Raw genomic sequence first — 19,846 nt, forward strand, 5'->3', positions numbered from 1 at the left:
GAGACAGGAAGCGGCCCTCACATATTTCCCCCATTCAAACAATAATAGGAGAGAATGCTAGGTATTATTTTAGCAGTGGCTTGCCACTTTATCTCCCCCAAACATAGTTTCCTCTCCATCTGAGCACCGCTTCCTCTCCCCCTAATGTCATTTGAAAGAGTAAGTGGGATGTTGTGTGTTAGTGAGAGAGAATACGCCGTTCAGTGGTCTAAATGTTTGGTCTTTAGTTGTGGCTTTCAGAGAAAGTGAGCGAATCAGCTGGTGTTTGAGAGGGGAAGTAGGGGGAGTGTTTGTCTGTTCCTTTTTTCCTGCACTAGGAATCTGGTCAGAGCCTCAGGCTGCCTCATTACAGCTAAATGACCGCCAACCTTCATTCATATGACCGCTTAACCGTTAAGGTCCTGATAAAAACTGACCACTCAGAGCAGATGCAGACCTCAGGGTTATCCTGTGGCTTAAGGTTTCTTTTGAGGGCAAAATGCTGATTGTTTAAACCTGAACTTCACCTTGAACCTCAGGCTGACATATTGCTAACAGGCTTGGATTGGATTCATCTTGGATTATCTTCCTCACTGTGAAGTTGTATTAAGTGTTGTGAGTATCTTTCAAAACGTGTGCAAAACCTAGACTGGAGGTCAAATCTTTGGCGACATCTATAGCTTCAGTCTTGTTAACTTGTTGTCTGTTTGTTGTTTCACACAAGCTAACAGTAGCTGTACTTATAAAGCCTTAGATGCTCATTAGCTTGGGTTACGTTTATTGTTTGTAGGTTAGGAAGACAGCATTTATTAGTGTGTGGTTGTGAATTTTAGTGAAGATAGAGGTTTTTTAAATAGCTGCTAGCTGTCTTGTAAAGTCTTGAATTTCCTTGGTTTGCTCTTGTTTTTATGCTTAAGAGGTGATTGAGGTGAGATACATGATTCTGAAACATGCTTATGGGTCTCTAAAGGCAACACGTCTTACATAGCCTGTTTTGAGCTCTTTGTCCATTTTTTTCTTGTAACTTTATCTTGTTGTTTTGGCTCTTTGTTTATGTTATGCAGGTCTGTCTGGTAATAGCATGAGCCGAACATAAATGTTTGAATTTCATTTGTATATTGTAGATTTTATATTACAATAAGTATTTCCCTGCGTGCTCACAAAAACCTCACTGGAGACATAACTGATATGAAATAGCTAAATGAAGCTATATATACAGTATATCACAGTTTAATTTCGATGTACTCTTAATTTATCTTTATTGTTATTTAACTCTCCTATCCTTTGTGTCATAAAACGATTGTTATTCCAAATATTGCGTTTTCTGAAATTTCTCAATTGAGTTTTCTTCCTCCCTTAGGAACAATAATTATTAGTTCTTATTAGCCGTTCAAAGCCATTGTTCCCTTAGGAACCATATTGCCATCCGAACTGTTTTGGAATACTGCACTCCTGTCAATGGAAATGTTAGGATGTACCTTGAAACTAAGCCTTGTTCCATGAGTGCTATTAATTAAGAAAGTAAATGGAAATTTTTGCTGTAAATTTCTATGAAAAAAGCTTGATACCCATTTTAGTAAATCAGCAGATGGCAGATATGAAAGAGCCCCATATGGCAGCTTCAAACAGAGATTTCCCTTGATTCCTTTCTGTGTTTATCTACACTGAAAATGCTTTGGGAGTATAGTGTATTTTCCTCACTGATGAATGCTGTGGTTTCCAGATTGAGGTTTCTTTTTGTCAGTAATTGATGCTTGTGAATGTTTTGGTGACACTGTTCAGCTCATCCACGTCTCTCTGACTTTGTGTCCGTTTTTGTTTCTGTTCTTCAAGCAGACGCAGTGTGCCACTGATCCGTCCCCACTCTTGGAACCTGACGAAGCTGTCTGAGGCTCCCTGCACTACAGGCACTGCTGACGCCTCAGATGGGCCCCCGGCTATGCAGCTCCACCTCACACCTTTCAGTGTACCTTGGCACTCTGGGGGTGACAACAGGTGGGTACACTACCAATTACACAAATTAAATATAATAATAAACATACCTTATTCTACAAAAACTTTATCATCATCAATTTCTTGATTTAACAACATTTCAACAATTTAAATTTAAGCATTTTAGATCACTTTAAACCTTCACATTGCACTATTAATAGCTTTAACAGATCTCTGTGAGTCCACAAGAAAGGTAGAGAGAGATAGAATTCATTGTTGGACTAGGGAGTTTTGCTTCAAGCAAATTTCACAGGGAAAACAATCAGCAGGAAGCTAGTGATCTTACATCTTGTGTCAACATATGCCTGACCGGATGCCACCACTATTTTCAGACCTATGATTCAGACATTCTTCACAGATCACCAGTAAAGTGACAAAAAAAAAACAAAAAACTAAAACACAACATTGACTTAAGAGACTCATCTTTAACTTTAAACTTAAACTTTCTATGTTTGATATTTGGGATTTCTTCATCTGTCTGCTGAGACTGTGAGGCCTAAACAAAACGCTGTTATTTGATTAATTAAAATGTGTAACTCATTGCTGAATGAAAACAAAAAATCAGATAATTAAATAGTTTACATAGAGTTTTACAGTTATATTGTGATATTCATTTTACTTTGACTTTAATCAGTTGCACTTTGAAAAACATGTTTATCTTAGATGGAAATAATGTCTTATTTTTATTATACTGTTTTTTGTTGTGCTTTTTTATGTGCTTGCACAATGCTCATTTAAAGTCAATGTCTTCCTGCATTTATAACATAACCTCTCATGTTTTGTTGCTACAGTGATTTGGGCCAGATCTTTCAGTAATTTATAGTCACGGTGTGCCAAACATGCACACTAACTAGGCACTTCAATGGTCATTACAGAGCTGTTTGGTTATAGTTCAATTTCTGTAAAATGTCTATAAATCCTGCTGTCTAGCTGATTGCTTTGGATTACACCGGACAGACATCACAATCAAGGTGGTGTATTCTCACATGTTCCATGTTGTTGGGTGGTGATGGCATTTTGATTGGACTAGGAATGATGATTTCCACTATGGAAACTTAATTTCTTCTCTCTTTGCTCTTTTCCTCCATTACAAGGTTGGAGAGAGAAACATTATGGGCTTTCACGAAGCCTCTGCCTATTTTTTTTTTTTTTTTTTTTTTTACATACTGTGTATTTTTTTCCAATAATTTGGTCTACTTCCATAAATGACCACTTATTTTGTCTTTTGAAAAAATCTTTTTTGTAATTGTGTCAAATTAGCTTCTTTAGCTAGTTTTTGCTCACTTCTGTTTGTTTGTTTGGCTGTGCAGTGAGCTGTCCATGCAGTGGGGCCATATCTCCAGGCACTACAGCACAGACCGCAGCAGCTCAATAGGGAGTATGGAGAGTCTGGAGAATCCGCCTAACCAGGGATCCTATGACAGTCAGCTCTCTCCCATTGATCCTGTCATCTTTAACAACAAACGTGACTCCGCTTACAGCTCCTTCTCTGCCAGCTCAAACACATCAGATTATACTGTCTCTGTGAAGCCTGAGGAGATCAACTCGATGGACAGCCTCCTCCAGGGTCTGGGTTCTTCTTGCAGGTATCCAGGCAGAGGGCAACATTCTGCCCAAAGTGGCCATGGAGGCATGCAGGATCAGAGTGAAAGCCTTAAATCCAAGATACTGTCTTACAGACCCGAAGCTAAAGTTCGGCCGTCTTCCTACAGTTGTGAGGAGGAGCATTGTGCACCACCGCAGCCACCCATGAGGAAGGGCAATTTCAGGGCTACCAGAGGCATCACAGATAAACGCTGTGTATCTGCTCCTGTTGGCATTCCAAGTCTAACCAGCTGCATGGTTGAAAAGCAACCCCCAATTCAGGAAGTGTTGACTGGCAATGTTTACCTGAATGGAATGCAAGACAATGAGCAAGACCTTAAAGGGAAAATTATAGAGCCTTATTACACCTTTAACTCTCAGAGAGAATCGGGTAGAGAAAGCAAGGCAAGAGAAGGTGAGAAAAACCACTTAGAAAACCAATCAAAATCTGTAGAGAGGTCTCCACTTCCTTTGAGTCCCTTTTTAAAAAGGAATAGTGATGAGCACTTTGATACCCAGCTACAACCAGAAAGTAGTCTCCAACCAGCAATGCACCGTCATAGCGCCCCTGAAAAACTTCTAGCTTCTCAGCTGCGTATGATGGATTTTTCAAGTGACAAAAGTGACCGCTCTGACTCTCCCACTTGCCAGTGGTCACAGTCTCCGCTGTATATGCGTGAGGCCAGCCCAGAAATGGCTCAGGTTAAGTGGGCAGCAAGCAGGTGTTCCACGCCTGGTTCATTGGCAACTTCAGAACTTGAGGATCCTGGATTAGAGGAAGAAACACTTGAATCTGGACAAAATCTATGGGGGCAGTCTATAAATGTGTCTGGAAATCCTGTGGGGATCCCTGGACATGGCTCCACCACCAACTCTCAGACCCTTTTGCAGAACTTTGGGCCTCTAAGTGCTACAGTTTGTGTGGACACTCATATTAATGAGAATGGTGGAGGAGAATTGAGGGTGGATGATGGCAATGTCACAAAACAGTCACAGAAGCGGCAGTTCCGCACCTCCAAGTCACGTCGTAGAAGTGAGCGATTTGCCACGAACCTGCGGAATGAGATCCAGAGGAAGAAGGCCCAGCTTCAGAAGAGTAAAAGCCCAAGCGGTCTACCCTGTGGTGAGGAGACATTGGAGGAGGAGCAGGTGGGAGATGTTAACATGGAGCCAGTTTCCCCCCCAGACAACCATCAACACAGAGACCAAACTCTCACAAGTCCTCTTACTAACCCTCCAACTGCCTCCAAACAGGCACCTCAAGTTCCATCCCATGATACCACACAAGCTAAAGAACATTCCAGAACCATGGTTATGAACTGCCAGACTTCTCAAACTCAACCCCAGATCTCTCAGCATAGAAGACCAGTGTGTGTACAAGTTGTGGAGGAGATGGCACCTGCAGGCAAACCACGGCGATGGCGCTGGACGCCAGAGCACAAGCTCCAACCAGAAACGGAGCCCACTGAGAGTAAGAAGAATGAGACTAAAGGATCAATATGGTCTGGAAAAACAGGAACGACAAGAGGGAGAACAAGTTCCACTAGTGGTTATTTAGGTCGATCAGATGAGTGTGATATTCTTCCTTTTGCAGACCGCAGAAGATTTTTTGAGGAATCTAGCAGGAAGTTGAGTCAGTCTGTAACAAATTTATCAAGCCTGACAAGCCGAAATCAGAGGCCAGAAAAGCAGAGTAGACGAAACAATCCATCCTCACCTGAACCACTTGAGTTAGCCACTAACCTGGGCCGGAGGAGGTTCTCTTATCAGGGTGTGGTGCAAGAAGGGCCCTACGTCAACGCACTGGACACTAGGGGACACTTTATGAGTACCTATCACGACCAAGAAAAAGCGAGGGAAAGGCTGATAGAGAGAGAGCGAGAGAAAGAACAAGAGAGGGAGAGGAAAATAGAGCAAGAGAGAATTAAAGAGCTAGAGAGACTTCAAGAACAAGAAAGGCATAAGGATTTGGAGAAGGAACGAGAGAGGGAACTGGAAAGATTAAGGGAGGAGAAGGAAAAAGAGCAACAAAGGGTAGAAGATTGGGAAGAGAGACAGAGACTGCTAAAGAGAGAAAAAGTATGGGAGTCAGAGAGAGAATCCATTCACTCAGAACACAATATTCGAAGTAACACGGTTCCTCATTCTTTGTCTCATGATGCCTATCGGAAGCAGCCTCCCAGTCCTCTGGATCCTTCCTCTTTCCAGTCCTCTGAGAATTACTGTAGCAACACTGCCACCAACATCCAAAAGCCTTGCTCAGCGTTTCACCCAGTGACTGGCCAGCACAGCCAGTATGATGGCTACTACGTAAATCCATCCTACAATGTCAGGAGTTACACCCCATCAGAGGTAAGACTGGGAAATAAGCATTGTCCACTGTCCAACAGGTAACTTCAGTTGTTGACAGTTTTAGCATGGCCTTCATATCATCAAATTCAGGGATGTTGCCTGAAATGATTCTTGGAGAAAATACCAGATGTTAGCCTCATAGCATGGTATGAAGATACAGAGGTAACTGAGGCCTGGGTAGCTCAGCGAGTAAAGATGCTGACTACCACCCCTGGAGTCACGAGTTCGAATCCAGGGCGTGCTGAGTGACTCCAGCCAGGGCTCCTAAGCAAGCAATTTGTCCCGGTTGCTAGGTAGGGTAGAGTCACATGGGGTAACCTCCTTGTGGTCGCTATAATGTGTTTCGCTCTCGGTGGGGCACGTGGTGAGATATGCATGGATGCCGCGGAGAATAGCGTGAAGCCCTGATGTCTCCTCGGTAACGTGCTCAACAAGCCACGTGATAAGATGTGTGGATTGACGGTCTCAGACTCGGAGGCAACTGAGATTCGTCCTCCGCCACCCGGATTGAGGCGAGTCACTACGCCACCACAAGGACTTACAGCGCACTGGGAATTTGGCATTCCAAATTGGGGAGATAAAGGAGAGAAATAGTTTTAAATGACTAGTGCCATTGTAGAAATTCACTACTCACAGTCAGCCAGGATTAATTTAATCCATGAGTGAACGTTTGCAATAACAGGGCGGTTGCTAAGATTAAGTGAGTAGTATTTAGTTGGTTGTGTGGTCCTTACATGGCAGCCCCATGAGGGGACCCTCTCCATGTACACTGAAACAGCTTTTATAAGGTTACTGATATGACTGGGGTATTCATATCATGTAAGTGCTCATTTTATACATATGTTTTAAAATTAATTCATTTCTTAAAGTGTACAACTTTTTAATAAGGAAAAATTACTGAGTGCACCTTTAAACATCTGCTGTTTGGTTGTATTAAAGAGGGTTTACGTAGATAAAGACTTTAATCTTCAAAGTAATTCTTATAACAAGAATTAATGTTCTAGTTGTTAAAACAGATTTCTGGTAAATCACCCATTTTCTGAGATATTCTTAAGTCTTTATATGTTTTAGATAGACAACCTTTATTGATCCTTGCGGGAAAATTTAGGGAACATTTTTTTTTTCCCCTGTGGAATGAAACACTTCTGAATGAGAAATAAAGTACCTATTGACAAGGCCCTGCAGGTACTAAAGCCTGTTTTTGGTACTTTTCCCCGGCACTAATACTTTTTGTTGCTTTAGCACCTAAGGAACTATTGTTCCTCTGAGCCGTTTTAGGGAGATTTTTAGCTCCTACTCCAGAGTAGGTACTTTTGGGGTGTATAGGTATTGTGGCAGACTGTGGGAGGTGCTGCAGCCTGTGACTGGTCAAACACATATGACACACAAATAGCTTTGAAAAAGGAGGGGAGTCCACAGCTGCCAGAGACATTAGGCCCTTTCTCACATGCAGTCCTGGCACTTTCCCTTGAACTTTCTTGATGAGAACTATTAAGAGGAACGGCACACAAAGATACTTTTTCCTCTCTTGCATTCGCACACACAAAGGAGCCCCCGTAGTGATGTCATCTAGTGTCAACCATTTTTATTCTGATGTTGTTTGCTCATGGGATTCAGTAGCAACAACAACAACACTGATAAAGGATGCCAGGATCAGAGCTACACTTTTGCTAGGGCTGTTTTACACAAACTGTTTCTTCCGGTTATAGTCTTTACACTGGGTGCTTAAGCCGCGCATGCTGTGCTGCATCCCTGAAGCCACACAACATGAACTCAGTGGAATATATGTTGAAAATGCACTGTAAACCTATTTATCTACACAGTCTTTTAGAATAAAGGCTTTTATGACTCAGCATAAAATTCTGTACTGAACTACTCACCCATTGACTGAAAAAAATCTTGATGCAAGTTAACCAGGCAGTAAAAGGCATGCAACACTTTTCTCATGTAAATTAGATTTCATAGAGTAGGAGCTAAAAAATCTCTCTAAACGGTTTAGAGGAACTATAATTCCTTATGTGAGAAAGCAACGAAAAGTAGTAGTTTTCCAAGTAAAAGTACTTAAAACAGGCTTTAGTTCCTGCTGTGGGAAAGGGCCTTTTTTAGCTCCTACAATTTTTTGGAGAAGAGGGACTTTGGGAGGTGCTGTAACCTGTGATTGGTCGCACACATAAGATGAACAAATCCATGAGTAAAGCAATGTCAGCAGCCACCATGAATAAACAAAATTGTAGCTGCTTGCCTGCTACTCAGAGGATTGCTCTAAGTTTCCAATTCCGTTAACAGAAATAACATAGCCCCAACAAAGTATCCAAAGAGTATCGCCTGTTTCACATGTGTGTGTGTGCGTGAGGGGTGAACAGAGCTGCTGCTTGACTACTTTCTGACTATACAGAAAATAAAGTGATTTCGGTATTACTTCATTGAATTTTTCTTGGGATAATGGACATAAATAATATGTTTATCGACAGTGAGTAATTGAAATATATTATAATCTTAACCATCATGAAATCTAATTTACATGAGGAAAGTGTTTCGTGCCTGTTACTGCGTGGCTAATTTGCATCGACATCTTTTTTCTGTCAATGGGTGAGTAGTTCAGTACAGTATTTTATGTTGAGTCAAAAGCATTTATTGTAAAAGATTATGTTGATAAATAGGTTTTTCAACAAGTTTTCCACTGAGTTCAGCATGTAAATTGTGGTTAAAATCCTCTCCTCTCACTGCGGCTTCAGGTATGCAGCACTGGGTGCAGACTGTAACCTGAGGACAGTTTGTGTAAAACAGCCCAAACAAAAGTGTAGCTCCAATCCTGTTGTCCTCCATTGGTGGTGGTGTTGTTGCTATTAAATCACGCATGTAAAACAACGTCACAAGAAAAATGGTCGACACTAGATGACGTCACAATGGGGGTTCATTTGTGTTTGCGCATGCAAGAGAGGGAAGCGTATCTTTGAGTGTGCTGTTCCTCATAATAGTTTCCATCTAGAAAGTTCAAGAGGGAAGTACCGGGACTGTATGTGGGAAATGGGCTTATACCTGTTGGATCATCTCCCCTTAAATTTAGACAAAAAAAACAAAAAAACTAATACACACACACACACACACACACACACACACACACACACAACCGGTCAAAAGTTTTGAAACACTTGACTGAAATTTTTCTCATGATCTTAAAAATCTTTTGATCTGAAGTTGTATGCTTAAATGTTTGAAATTAGTTTTGTAGATAAAAATATAATTGTGCCACCATATTAATTTATTCCATTATAAATCTAAAATGTAATTAAAAAACGTTTTTGAAATTGATGACTTGGACCAAATAATAAAGAAAAGCAGCCAATAAGTGCCCAACATAGATGGGAACTCCTTCAACACTGTTTAAAAAGCATCCCAGGGTGATACCTCAAGAAGTTGGTTGAGAAAATGTCAAGAGTACATGTCTGCAAATTCTAGGCAAAGGGTGAGTACTTTGAAGATGCTAAAATATAACACAATTTTGATTTATTTTGGATTTTGTTTAGTCACAACATAATTCCCATAGTTCCATTTATGTTATTCCATAGTTTTAATGACTTTACTATTATTCTAAAATGTGAAAAAAAATTTTAAGAAAGAATAAGTGTTTCAAAACTTTTGACCGGTTGTGTGTGTGTGTGTGTGTGTGTGTGTATATGTATATATATATATATATATATATATATATATATATATATATATGATATATGGACAGTATCAATAGTTATTTTCTTATTAGTGTGTTTTAAGGCACTATTGCATCCAAACAGGGTGGTGTTAGGTTACCATTTATATATCTTGGCTGTCTACAAGATTTAAAAATTGGTTTAAAATTGGTTCAAATCCCAGTATAAAATTATATACTAATTTATTATTGAGTGGACAGGTGGACAAGGAACAAAGAGGGCCATTATATTATGAAATATAAAGTTACTTAAATCTCCAACGTCAGTGCACATCACCATTGTTACCCAACCATGTTGCTTCAACTTGCGATAGTCTTTGCAATGAGAATAATGTAAGCTGATTTTGATTAAAAGCATCTGCTACAGGGGCCTGGGTAGCTCAGCAAGTATTGACGCTGACTACCATCCCTGGAGTCGTGAGTTCGAATCCAGGGCATGTTGAGTGACTCCAGCCAGGTCTCCTAAGCAACCAAATTGGCCCGGTTGCTAGGGAGGGTAGAGTTACAAGGGGTAATCTCCTCGTGGTCGCGATTAGTTGTTCTCACTCTCAATGGGGCGCGTGGTAAGTTGTGTGTGGATCGCGGAGAGTAGCATGAGTCTCCGCGGTGTCATGCACAGGGAGCCACGTGATAAGATGCGTGGATTGACTGTGTCAGAAGCGAAGGCAACTGAGACTTATCCTCCACCACCCGGATTGAGGTGAGTAACCGCTCCACCATGAGGACCTACTAAGTAGTGGAAATTGGGCATTCCAAATTGGGGAGAAAAAGGGGGAAAAAAAATAATAAAATGCATTGCTACACATCAAGTAGTTAAATGCAAAAGTAATAAAATAAACACATTCTTATAAAACTACTTGGCAAATTTTTCTTTCAGGCCCATCCAGCACGGGAGCGGGAACAAACAAAAATAAATAGGAAGTTCAGCCTGACGGAGAGGTAATGTTTCTGTTTAATTTTTTTACGGTTTTTAGATTGACCCTTTATTATTGCCACTGTTTTAAAGCTTGGGTTTATGGACAATTAAAAAACTTTTAAAAAGTACAGCAATCATCTCTTGCAATAAATAGCCTATAATAACCCTATAATAACTTCAGAACAAATACAGAGCTAATGTAGGAGCTAATAACAGTTTGCTGTCCCACAGGGACTATTCTAGGTGTAGGAAAGACTCCAGGATAGGAGAGGGTGCTGGTTGTCCTGGCTTTGTGGCTCAATACATCAACAGTGTTGCAGGTGGCAGCACTGAGGAGCATCCAGGTCTATTCTCACCCCTTAGAAACCGTGCTATGTCAGAGAGTGACATAAGTGTGAAGAAACAGGATCGCCATAATCACATTTCTAACACCAACATGAGCAGAATGCGTGCATCCACTCTCAGCGAGCTGGATGAGAATAGAGTATGTGTAGGTGAGGTGAAGAAGAAAAAAGTTCCTCCACCTCCTCGTCCACCACCCCCAAAATGGGAGCAGTTTCACAAGAGGCGGGCTTCCCACCACAACCTCTTCTCCTCTCATCCACTCGTTTCCTCACCATCTTCATCTCCACCTTGGCCACAGCAGTGTACATCCCGCCCCCCCAGTGTGCCTGAAATGACTCGTCAGTGCTCTTATAGTCTTCCTCCAAAGGATGTCCCAGAGAACCATCACTGCTGCTGCCAGGACTACTCAGCAGCTCCTCCCAGCCCTGCCTTCGTGTGCCGGGCTTTTAAACCTGTAGCCCCGGCTGCAAAAGATAGGGACATAGCCCCTCAGAGTTATGACATGAGAAGAGAGTTTGATCAACCTTTGCCACAGCCTGAACCATCCACAAGGTACAAATTGCCATTCAAGCCCATATTACATATTTGTGAAAATGTATATGATTCATTGACCTGTTTTCTACTTCAATGTCTGTCCAGTTTCAGAGTACTTGTCCATACTGCCACAGTGTCAGAACATGAGCCTAAAGCCATGGTAAAGGCCAACTTTCATGAGCACCGAGTAGAGTGGGATAGGTCCAGTCCTCACCACTCTGTTGCACAGAGCACTTCTAGGTTTGTTGAAGTCCCAGAGAAAAGCTCATCAGCTGGGCCTGTGTGTCCTGAATCCTATTTCTCCATGAACAACTACCATTTGCATCCACAGCAAGCAGGCATCCCTGGCACAGCCCACAAAAAACATATTTCCTCTCACAGTCCAAGTGGTGGTGAGGATGGAAACATGCCCTTGGAGACAGACATCGATGAGATCTGTGAGAATGAGCGAGCAGGAGAGGTAGAAACAAGGGAAGCAGAGGGCAGGATGGAGATGAAGGGTTTTGCAAGACCAGTTATGGTGCTGGAAACAGACATTGACAACATGCCTGAGGAAAAGGCTCCATCAGCAAGAATTATTAGAGGACCGAGGGGTTCCCTGGTGGACTTCATTTTAGAGGAGGATTATGGTATAACTAGGAAGGAGCTGATAGGAGAGTTATTTCCCCAAAGTGCAGAGATTGGGATGGGTGGAGAGAGCTGGAGAGGAGGCTACCCAATCAGCGGAGGCACTCTCGAAAGGTACAGCAGTGTTCTTATCTGTCTCTTTTATTTGTTTTTTGATTTGGGCCAGTAACCAACCACCCAGAACACCTTAGCAACTGCACAGCTATTTTCTAGAAACACTCAGAACACCACATAGCAATGTCCTGGCATCACGGCAGTGAATTTTGTAAGGACAAGCATCCCTCAAATTTTCTTCAGAAAAAAAATTAAATATATATATATATAGTTGTAACTGCATGCTCTGTCATTTTTACCTGTATTGTTCTGAACAACAAATGACCATGAGAGTGCAGAACTCAATAGTACCTTCACCTTCATCTCCAATTTTTAACTTCACAAATGTCTTCCTAGGCCTTCTAAAATGGCAACATCCACAGCTCAAGCCTCACGGTCAATCTGCTATGACACATCAACTGACAACTCCCAACTTCTTGCCAAGATCAGAGAGATCTCAGAGAGAAAAGAAGAGGAGGAAGAACTCAATTATAAGGTGAAATTTTACAGAATATTTATTGACACACAAACTGTATCTTTTTTTTTTTTGTATTTCAGACTAATCTTACAGTAAATTTAGAAACAGAAGTTTGACTTTTCTTTAGCCAAAATTGGTCCGTGCTTAACGAAATTCAAAACACTGGCCCTAGTGGCCAAAGCAGTAAGTGTTGTTGGGCGTATGGGCACGTGTGATCTCCATTTTCCGGGTGAAATGCCCACGAATGGGTGCCAAAAGCTAGATGTGAAGTGAGTTGTTTTCAGCTGTACAGGATGTAATACAGTAAAGAAGAATGCATATTTTATAAACTGAGCCCTCCAACCCAACCCCCCAACCTAACCACCAGTGGAGTAAAAAATTTGTCCCTCTAACATCTAGTAACGTTAGAGGGAACAACCTCAGAATCACGCTCGTCACTCATTATGCTTACACGATTACTTCCTGGTTTTATCATGGGATCTGAACTCGGGTCTCCCATGCTGCTGATGCAACTCCCTTCCGGTCATGCCACAAGGGAAGGTAAATGCACTTGAACCGATGCAAAAATGTCTGATGGGAGATGCCACTTGTCAGTAAGTCGGCATAATGTGTCCGATCCTAGGGTACTGGAACTCTCTGGAACAACATGCCAACTTCCCGTGTGATCATGTTGTATATTTGTCTGCACAAGTAATAGGAAAAGAAATAGGTTATAGAGTATGTACACAAAGTTTAACAGTCTTGCTAATGCTGTGAGGCCACGTACTCCCTAATCCATTTTCATTTAGAAAATCCGTTTTCGGGGCCTGGGTAGCTCAGCAAGTAAAGACACTGACTACCACACCTGGAGTCGCAAGTTCGAATCCAGGGCATGCTGAAAGACTCCAGTCAGGCTTCCTAAGCAACCAATTGGCCCGGTTGCAAGGGTGGGTAGAGTCATGTTGAGTTAACCTCCTCGTGGTCGCTATAATGTGGTTCTCGCTCTTGGTGGGCCATGTGGTGAGTTGTGCATGGATGCTGCGGAGAATAGCGTGAAGCCTCCACACGCGCTAGGTCTCCATGGTAATGCGCTCAACAAGCCACGTGATAAGATGCGCAGATTGACTGTCTCAGAGGTGGAGACAACTGAGATTCGTCCTCTGCCACCCGGATTGAGGTGAGTCACTACGCCACCATGAGGACTTAGAGCACATTGGGAATTGGGCATTCTAAACTGGGGAGAAAAGGGGAGAAAAAAAAGAAAAACCTCAGTTTTTAGTTTCTAAATTTCACTGTTTTCCAAAGAATGAGGTAATGGAAAACATTTTTAAAATGCTCAGTTTTTGGTGGAGGAAAATGCTGTTCTAGTGTAGAGGTGTAAAAATAGCTAAATCCATGCTTTTTCAAACGAAAAAGGGTTAGTGTGGACATGGTCTAAATGTATGCTGATGAATGGAGTATCCAAAAATGCAAAGGTTTTTCGTTTTTTTGGTTAAAACCTACCTTCATTATATAGCTGACCCTTGCCTAAATATATGTTAGTGTGGCAGCTAGCCCTGGATTCCACTATTTGAGGATTTATACTGTATATACATGTATTTATGGGAGGTTTTTCTTATATTTGTTGATCTTGTGTGTGTATATACATTGCATACCACTATTCACTGTGAACAAAACATTTTTACAGAAGCAGCTGATGGAGAGTCTTTGTAAAAAGCTGGGTGTCCTGCGTGAGGCACAGAGGAGTTTGCAAGAGGATATTCGGGCCAATGCCCAACTGGGAGAGGAGGTGGAGAGCCTGGTGCTCGCTATCTGTAAGCCCAATGAGGTGGACAAGTATCGTATGTTCATTGGTGACTTGGACAAGGTGACCAGTCTGCTGCTCTCACTTTCTGGAAGGCTGCTCCGGGTGGAAAGTGCCTTGGACTGTGTGGACCCAGAGAGTGGACACGGCGAGAGGGTGAGGAGAAAGAGAGTATAGGAACATTACTGTTCTGTTCTTTAAAAAAAAACAAAAAAAAACATCTTCAATGTGTAGCTCTGTCTGTTTGTATGCTATTGTTTGAACAAGATTTGATCCTTGCCATTTCAGTTAAAAGTCATGCCATATTCGCTCTGTTCTGTGATATAGCTACAACTGCTGGAAAAGAAAAAACAGCTCCTGGTGCAGATGGGAGAAGCTCAGGAGCTCAAAGAACATGTGGACCGGCGTGAGCAGGCTGTTGGAATGGTGTTGGGTCGTTGCCTAACCCCAGAACAGATGCGTGACTACGGTCACTTTGTGAAGATGAAAGCAGCTCTTCTGGTAGAACAGAGGCAACTGGATGACAAGATCAGACTTGGGGAGGAACAGCTCAGGGGACTCCGAGAAAGCCTTGGCCTGGGTCTGGGGGTCGGTCTGGGGTTCGGGCATTACTGAGAAGTGGTTTGAAATACAAGTGTTATTTTAAGAGGACAAAATGCTTTTGTGAATGTGTATATAATGGGACTGAAATGACGTTGTACTGCAATGTGGCCAAGAATGGATATTACAATGAATTTTCAATACCGAGCACAACAGCCATAGTAGATTGAACTTGGACTGATGGTTGGATTTTAAATCATTAACTTCACAAATAAAATTACATCACTACTTGAAGTTGTCTATAAGGACTTCACTGCAGCTGCACTAATAACCGTTCAGCAAAATTAAGTTAACCTCAGACACTATTCTAAACCGCCAAAGAATTTGTGTGCGCATGTGTGTGCTTATTTTTTTCTTTGAACACAGCAGGGGCACTGCTATTTATTTATTTATGTGTGTTTATTCACACACATTATATGCATCAGTCAATTAAGCAGAGAATCCTGGGTGCAAGGCCACATTTCTTGAAGACATTAAGATATAATAAAATATTAACATTCAGATGTTATAGACAACAATTTGGCAACAACTAGCAGTCTGATTTTATTTCATTACAATGTTTGACTCAGTAAATGTTGTTTAAATATCTTCTTTTTTTTTTTTTTTTAAAAAAACGTTTTTTTGTGAAGGATTTCTATGTGCTTTGAATACATAAAGTTGAAGTCAGAAGTTTACATACATCTAGCCAAATACATTTAAACTCAGTTTTTCACAATTCGTGACATTTAATCGTATAAAACATTCCCTGTCTTAGATCAGTTAGGATCACTATTTTAAGAATGTGAAATGTCAGAATAATAGAAGAGAGAATGATTTATTTCAGCTTAAATCACATTCCCAGTGGGTCAGAAGTTTACATACAATTTGTTAGTATTTGGTAGCATTGCCTTTAAATTGTTTAAATTGGGTCAAACATTTTGGGTAGCCTTCCACAAGCTTCTTACAATACGTTGCTGGAATTTTGGACCATTCCTCCTGACAGAACTGGTGTAACTGAGTCAGGTTTTTAGGCCTCCTTGCTCGCACATGCTTTTTCAGTTCTGCCCACAAATTTTCTATCGGATTGAGGTATGGGCTTTGTGATGGCCACTTCAATACTTTGACTTTGTTGCCATTTTGCCACAACTTTGAAGGTATGCTTGGGGTCCAAACAAAATGATCATTATGGCCAAAAAGTTCAATTTTCTCCAAAAATTAAGATAATTGTTCCCATGTGCACATGTAAACTGTAGTCTGGCTTTTTTTATGGCAGTTTTGGAGCATTGGCTTCTTCCTTGCTGAGCAGCCTTTCAGGTTATGTCGATATAAGACTTGTTTGACTGTGGATATAGATACTTGTCTACCTGTTTCCTCCAGCATCTTCACAAGGTCCTTTGCTGTTGTTCTGGGATTGATTTGCACTTTTCACACCAAACTACATTCATCTTTAGGAGACAGAATGCATCTCCTTCCTGAGCGGTATGATGGCTACGTGGTCCCATGGTGTTTATACTTGTGTACTATTATTTGTACAGATGAACGTGGTACCTTCAGGCATTTGGAAATTGCTCCCAAGGATGAACCAGACTTGTGGAGGTCCACAATTTTTTTCCGAGGTCTTTGCTGATTTCTTTTGATTTTCCCATGATGTCAAGCAAAAGAGGCCTTAGTTTGAAGACTTGTGGAGTTTGAAGGTAGTCCTTAAAATACATCCACAAGTTCACCTCCAACTCAGTACACCTCCTATCAGAAGCTAATTGTCTAAAGGCTTGACATCATTTTCTGGAATATTCCAAGCTGCTTAAAGGCACAGTTAACTTAGTGTATATAAACTTCTGACCCACTGGAATTGTGATATAGTCAATTAAAAGTTAAACAATCTGTCTGTAAACAATTGTTGGAAAAATTACTTGTGTCATGCACAAAGTAGATGTCCTAAACGACTTGCCAAAACTATAGTTTGCTGATATGAAATCTGTGGAGTGGTTAAAAAAATTAGTTTTAATTACTTCAACCTAAGTGTATGTAAACTTCTGACTTCAACTGTAGTGAATGCTAGTGTGCATCTTTAAGTCACATAAGTTTCATTATGTTATAACTGGAACTTTTTTTAAATTAAACATTGTGGCAAGTTATTAGTGTTATCAAGACGCACCCATTTGTATACATACATTTCATATTTAGTATGCCTAATTGTTCTTGCAACACTTTGCTCAGCTAAATATTGTTGCCAAAGATTGACCATGTCTTTGTAAGCATAAGAATATGAATGTGCTGTGCCTATTTTGAGGAATGTCATGCATAAATACTCTTGTTAATTCTCCTAAAAACATTGCCTAACCAAAGCCCTTGTATGACATTACATTAATGGGAATTTTAAAGCCCATAAATGGATATTTCAATTGAAGTATGGTTTAAAAACAAAAAGTTTTCATTTAAATGAGATACACTTTGTAACCTTGTATCATCTCACACCTCGACATGGCAACGTCTGGGGGAATATTACTTGATTTCCTTATCCTTGCGAGAAACTGGACATTTCTCTAGAAGGAAGAAGAATGCTGCTTCATTGACCATTTACTGCCTTGAAAGTCTTGTTGTTTTTTGCCTACCAAAAAAGGAGCAAGAGTTAATAAATTGTATTTGAGGGGCTTCCACATTTGATTATAGGCTTAGAGTCCAAAAAGGAATGAATGTATGTCTTGGTATCAAAACTGCAGCTTGGCAAAAAAGCAAATGTTCCCTTGTGCTTATTTTTGTCATTTTGTTTGCTTTATGGTGCATACAATTATAGTTTTAATAGAAACAAAGTTTTTTTTTTTTTTTTTTTGTATAATACATGGTAAATAGCTTAGTGCCAGAGATGTAAGGAAATATTTGGTCTATTGATAATTTTCCTCCTTTTGGGGGATTGAAAATATTGTTTGTAAAACATGTACCATTAAAGGTAATAATATCTTAATCTGGTTATGTTTGTGTTCTTGTGTTACACTTTAATACTGTTTTTTCTTGTTGCATTTTTTTTTTTTTTTTTTTTTTCAGGTTATTTCTGTTTTGAGAAATGTGTATTTGTGCATGTGTGAGAAAGAGTGAGTGGACTTTTCTATAACATGGCCTACGATCCCACACTCTCCTTTTCCTGATTCATTTCTACTTAATAGACCTTATTCACAGTAGTGCCAGCTTTGATTTTTGACTGGAATAAAAATTAGTATGTTAAAAACACATACCTCTTCGAGAGCTGACATCTTTGCAGATAGGATGGTTTGGTTATTTTCCAGATTAATTGCTCATATTTTCACGCATTTTTTTTTTTTTTTTTCATCTTTATATCAGCGGTGTCTGAATTCCTTCCTGTCTAATAATACTGTGAAAAGAAGCCGCTCTAGTTCCCAGCAGTGATTTGCATTATGAATAAATTATGCAGATTAGTGTGTAGTGCTTAGTTTTACTTCTTGCCGATTTTAGATACACTGCTGTCATTTTATTTGTTGTCATTTTCAGTTATTTGTCTTTTTGTGATTATTCAGATAATTTTTTACGTAATATGATGTTTTTAGTTTTCACCGTAATTGTGATTTGTATGTTAAATGATCAGTCACTGCACGTTAGCTAGCATAGAAGCGCTATGGAAACCGTTGGACTGCGGAGAGTTTCAGATTAAATGTCAGTAATTTTTTAAACTCTATGACTTGTTCATGTTCTTTGTACTTGTTTGCATCGCCTGTATTGCCTGTAGGACGGGCCAGCCCTGCTTGTACCACCACTTCTCAGATTCTCCCGGTACGATGTAATGTCTTTATTTAATGTAAGTCAGTGATGCGATGAGGCCAGCCAATCAGTTTTATCTGATCTTACAAATGATTCTGATAAAATCGCGGCGGTAAACATCCGAGCCCTCTCTGCGCTAAACTCAGTGGTGAGATTAACAACACTCGACATGTACAACAGCATCGATGGCCGTCGAGCGATCCGTGGTCCAGTTCCAGACCAGAGTGTGCATGTTTAAGCTTGTCTGGCCATAGTTCAGTTACAATCTTCTCCAAAACATGAACCAGCAACTTTTGGGTGAGCGCATTTTATCGAGCCTTATTCAATCAAATGTATTTATGCACATTGTTTATCCGCTGGGTGCAGTTAAAACTACAGACTTCATGTCTGCTTCATGTACCAATTGAACTGCATTACAGGCGGCTTTTTAGATTTGCGTTCAAGGGAACTGCGCATCAATTTAAAGTCCTTTATTTCAGTCTGTCTCTGGCTCCCCGCACTTTCACGAAATGTATCGATGAGGCGCTCGCCCCATTGAAAATGAACAGTGTGTGTGTTTTGATTTACATCAGCAATTTACTAGCCAATCTGAGGTATAACTGAGCGAACATAGAGACTTACTGCTTTGCATATGGAAAATCTGGTCTAATGTCAACTGGCAAAAGCACACTTTTTCCCAGCCTGTAAATCTCCCTTTTAGCAGTTCATGCATGTGCACCTCATGAACGAGCACATACAGACGATTCTTCAGTGTCTGTTTCAGTTCAAACTGAAAAAACATTACCACTGAAGTCATTTCATTTTCCTGTGTATTACAGTAACTCATCACTGACTGGCTGCTCTAGCACCATGGACAGTGCCAGCCTTTTACCAACAAGGTGTTATGCTGGGTCAAGTTTTCAGAAAGGAAGTGCTGACCGCAAATGCATCCCATACAGGTTGGGGCGCAGTGTGTAATGGACACCCGACTTTCAACACCTGGAAACAGGTGCGAAATGGCTGTGACATGTCAACTGCCTAGAGCTACTGTCTGTCTTTTAGCTTTGAGAGCTTTTCATTCTGATATTGTGAATCACCACATTCTGATTCATTAAGACAACACAACAG

At 40.7% G+C, this 19,846-nt stretch overlaps 1 protein-coding gene across 4 annotated transcripts in view; it reads left to right on the forward strand.

The window, feature by feature from the left end:
* Positions 1 to 18,255, forward strand: part of LOC127411460 (protein Shroom4-like) — an 86,589-nt gene extending 68,334 nt beyond the window's left edge. Inside the window, exons 1-9 of one of the 4 annotated variants that reach the window (XM_051647061.1) lie at positions 47 to 594; positions 1,813 to 1,974; positions 3,282 to 5,907; positions 10,491 to 10,552; positions 10,761 to 11,426; positions 11,514 to 12,149; positions 12,486 to 12,624; positions 14,273 to 14,545; positions 14,717 to 18,254. In XM_051647061.1, the coding sequence (XP_051503021.1) occupies positions 1,919 to 1,974; positions 3,282 to 5,907; positions 10,491 to 10,552; positions 10,761 to 11,426; positions 11,514 to 12,149; positions 12,486 to 12,624; positions 14,273 to 14,545; positions 14,717 to 15,004 (4,746 nt within the window). In that variant the 5' untranslated portion in view covers positions 47 to 594; positions 1,813 to 1,918 and the 3' untranslated portion in view covers positions 15,005 to 18,254. Of the gene's footprint in view, positions 1 to 46; positions 595 to 1,812; positions 1,975 to 3,281; positions 5,908 to 10,490; positions 10,553 to 10,760; positions 11,427 to 11,513; positions 12,150 to 12,485; positions 12,625 to 14,272; positions 14,546 to 14,716 lie in introns of those variants that run through there. The other 3 variants (XM_051647067.1, XM_051647046.1, XM_051647054.1) reach the window with 3 other exon arrangements.
* The last annotated feature ends 1,591 nt before the right edge of the window (positions 18,256 to 19,846 follow it).

The sequence above is a fragment of the Myxocyprinus asiaticus genome, chromosome 2 (genome assembly GCF_019703515.2).
Source record: "Myxocyprinus asiaticus isolate MX2 ecotype Aquarium Trade chromosome 2, UBuf_Myxa_2, whole genome shotgun sequence".
NCBI classification, from domain to species: domain Eukaryota; kingdom Metazoa; phylum Chordata; class Actinopteri; order Cypriniformes; family Catostomidae; genus Myxocyprinus; species Myxocyprinus asiaticus.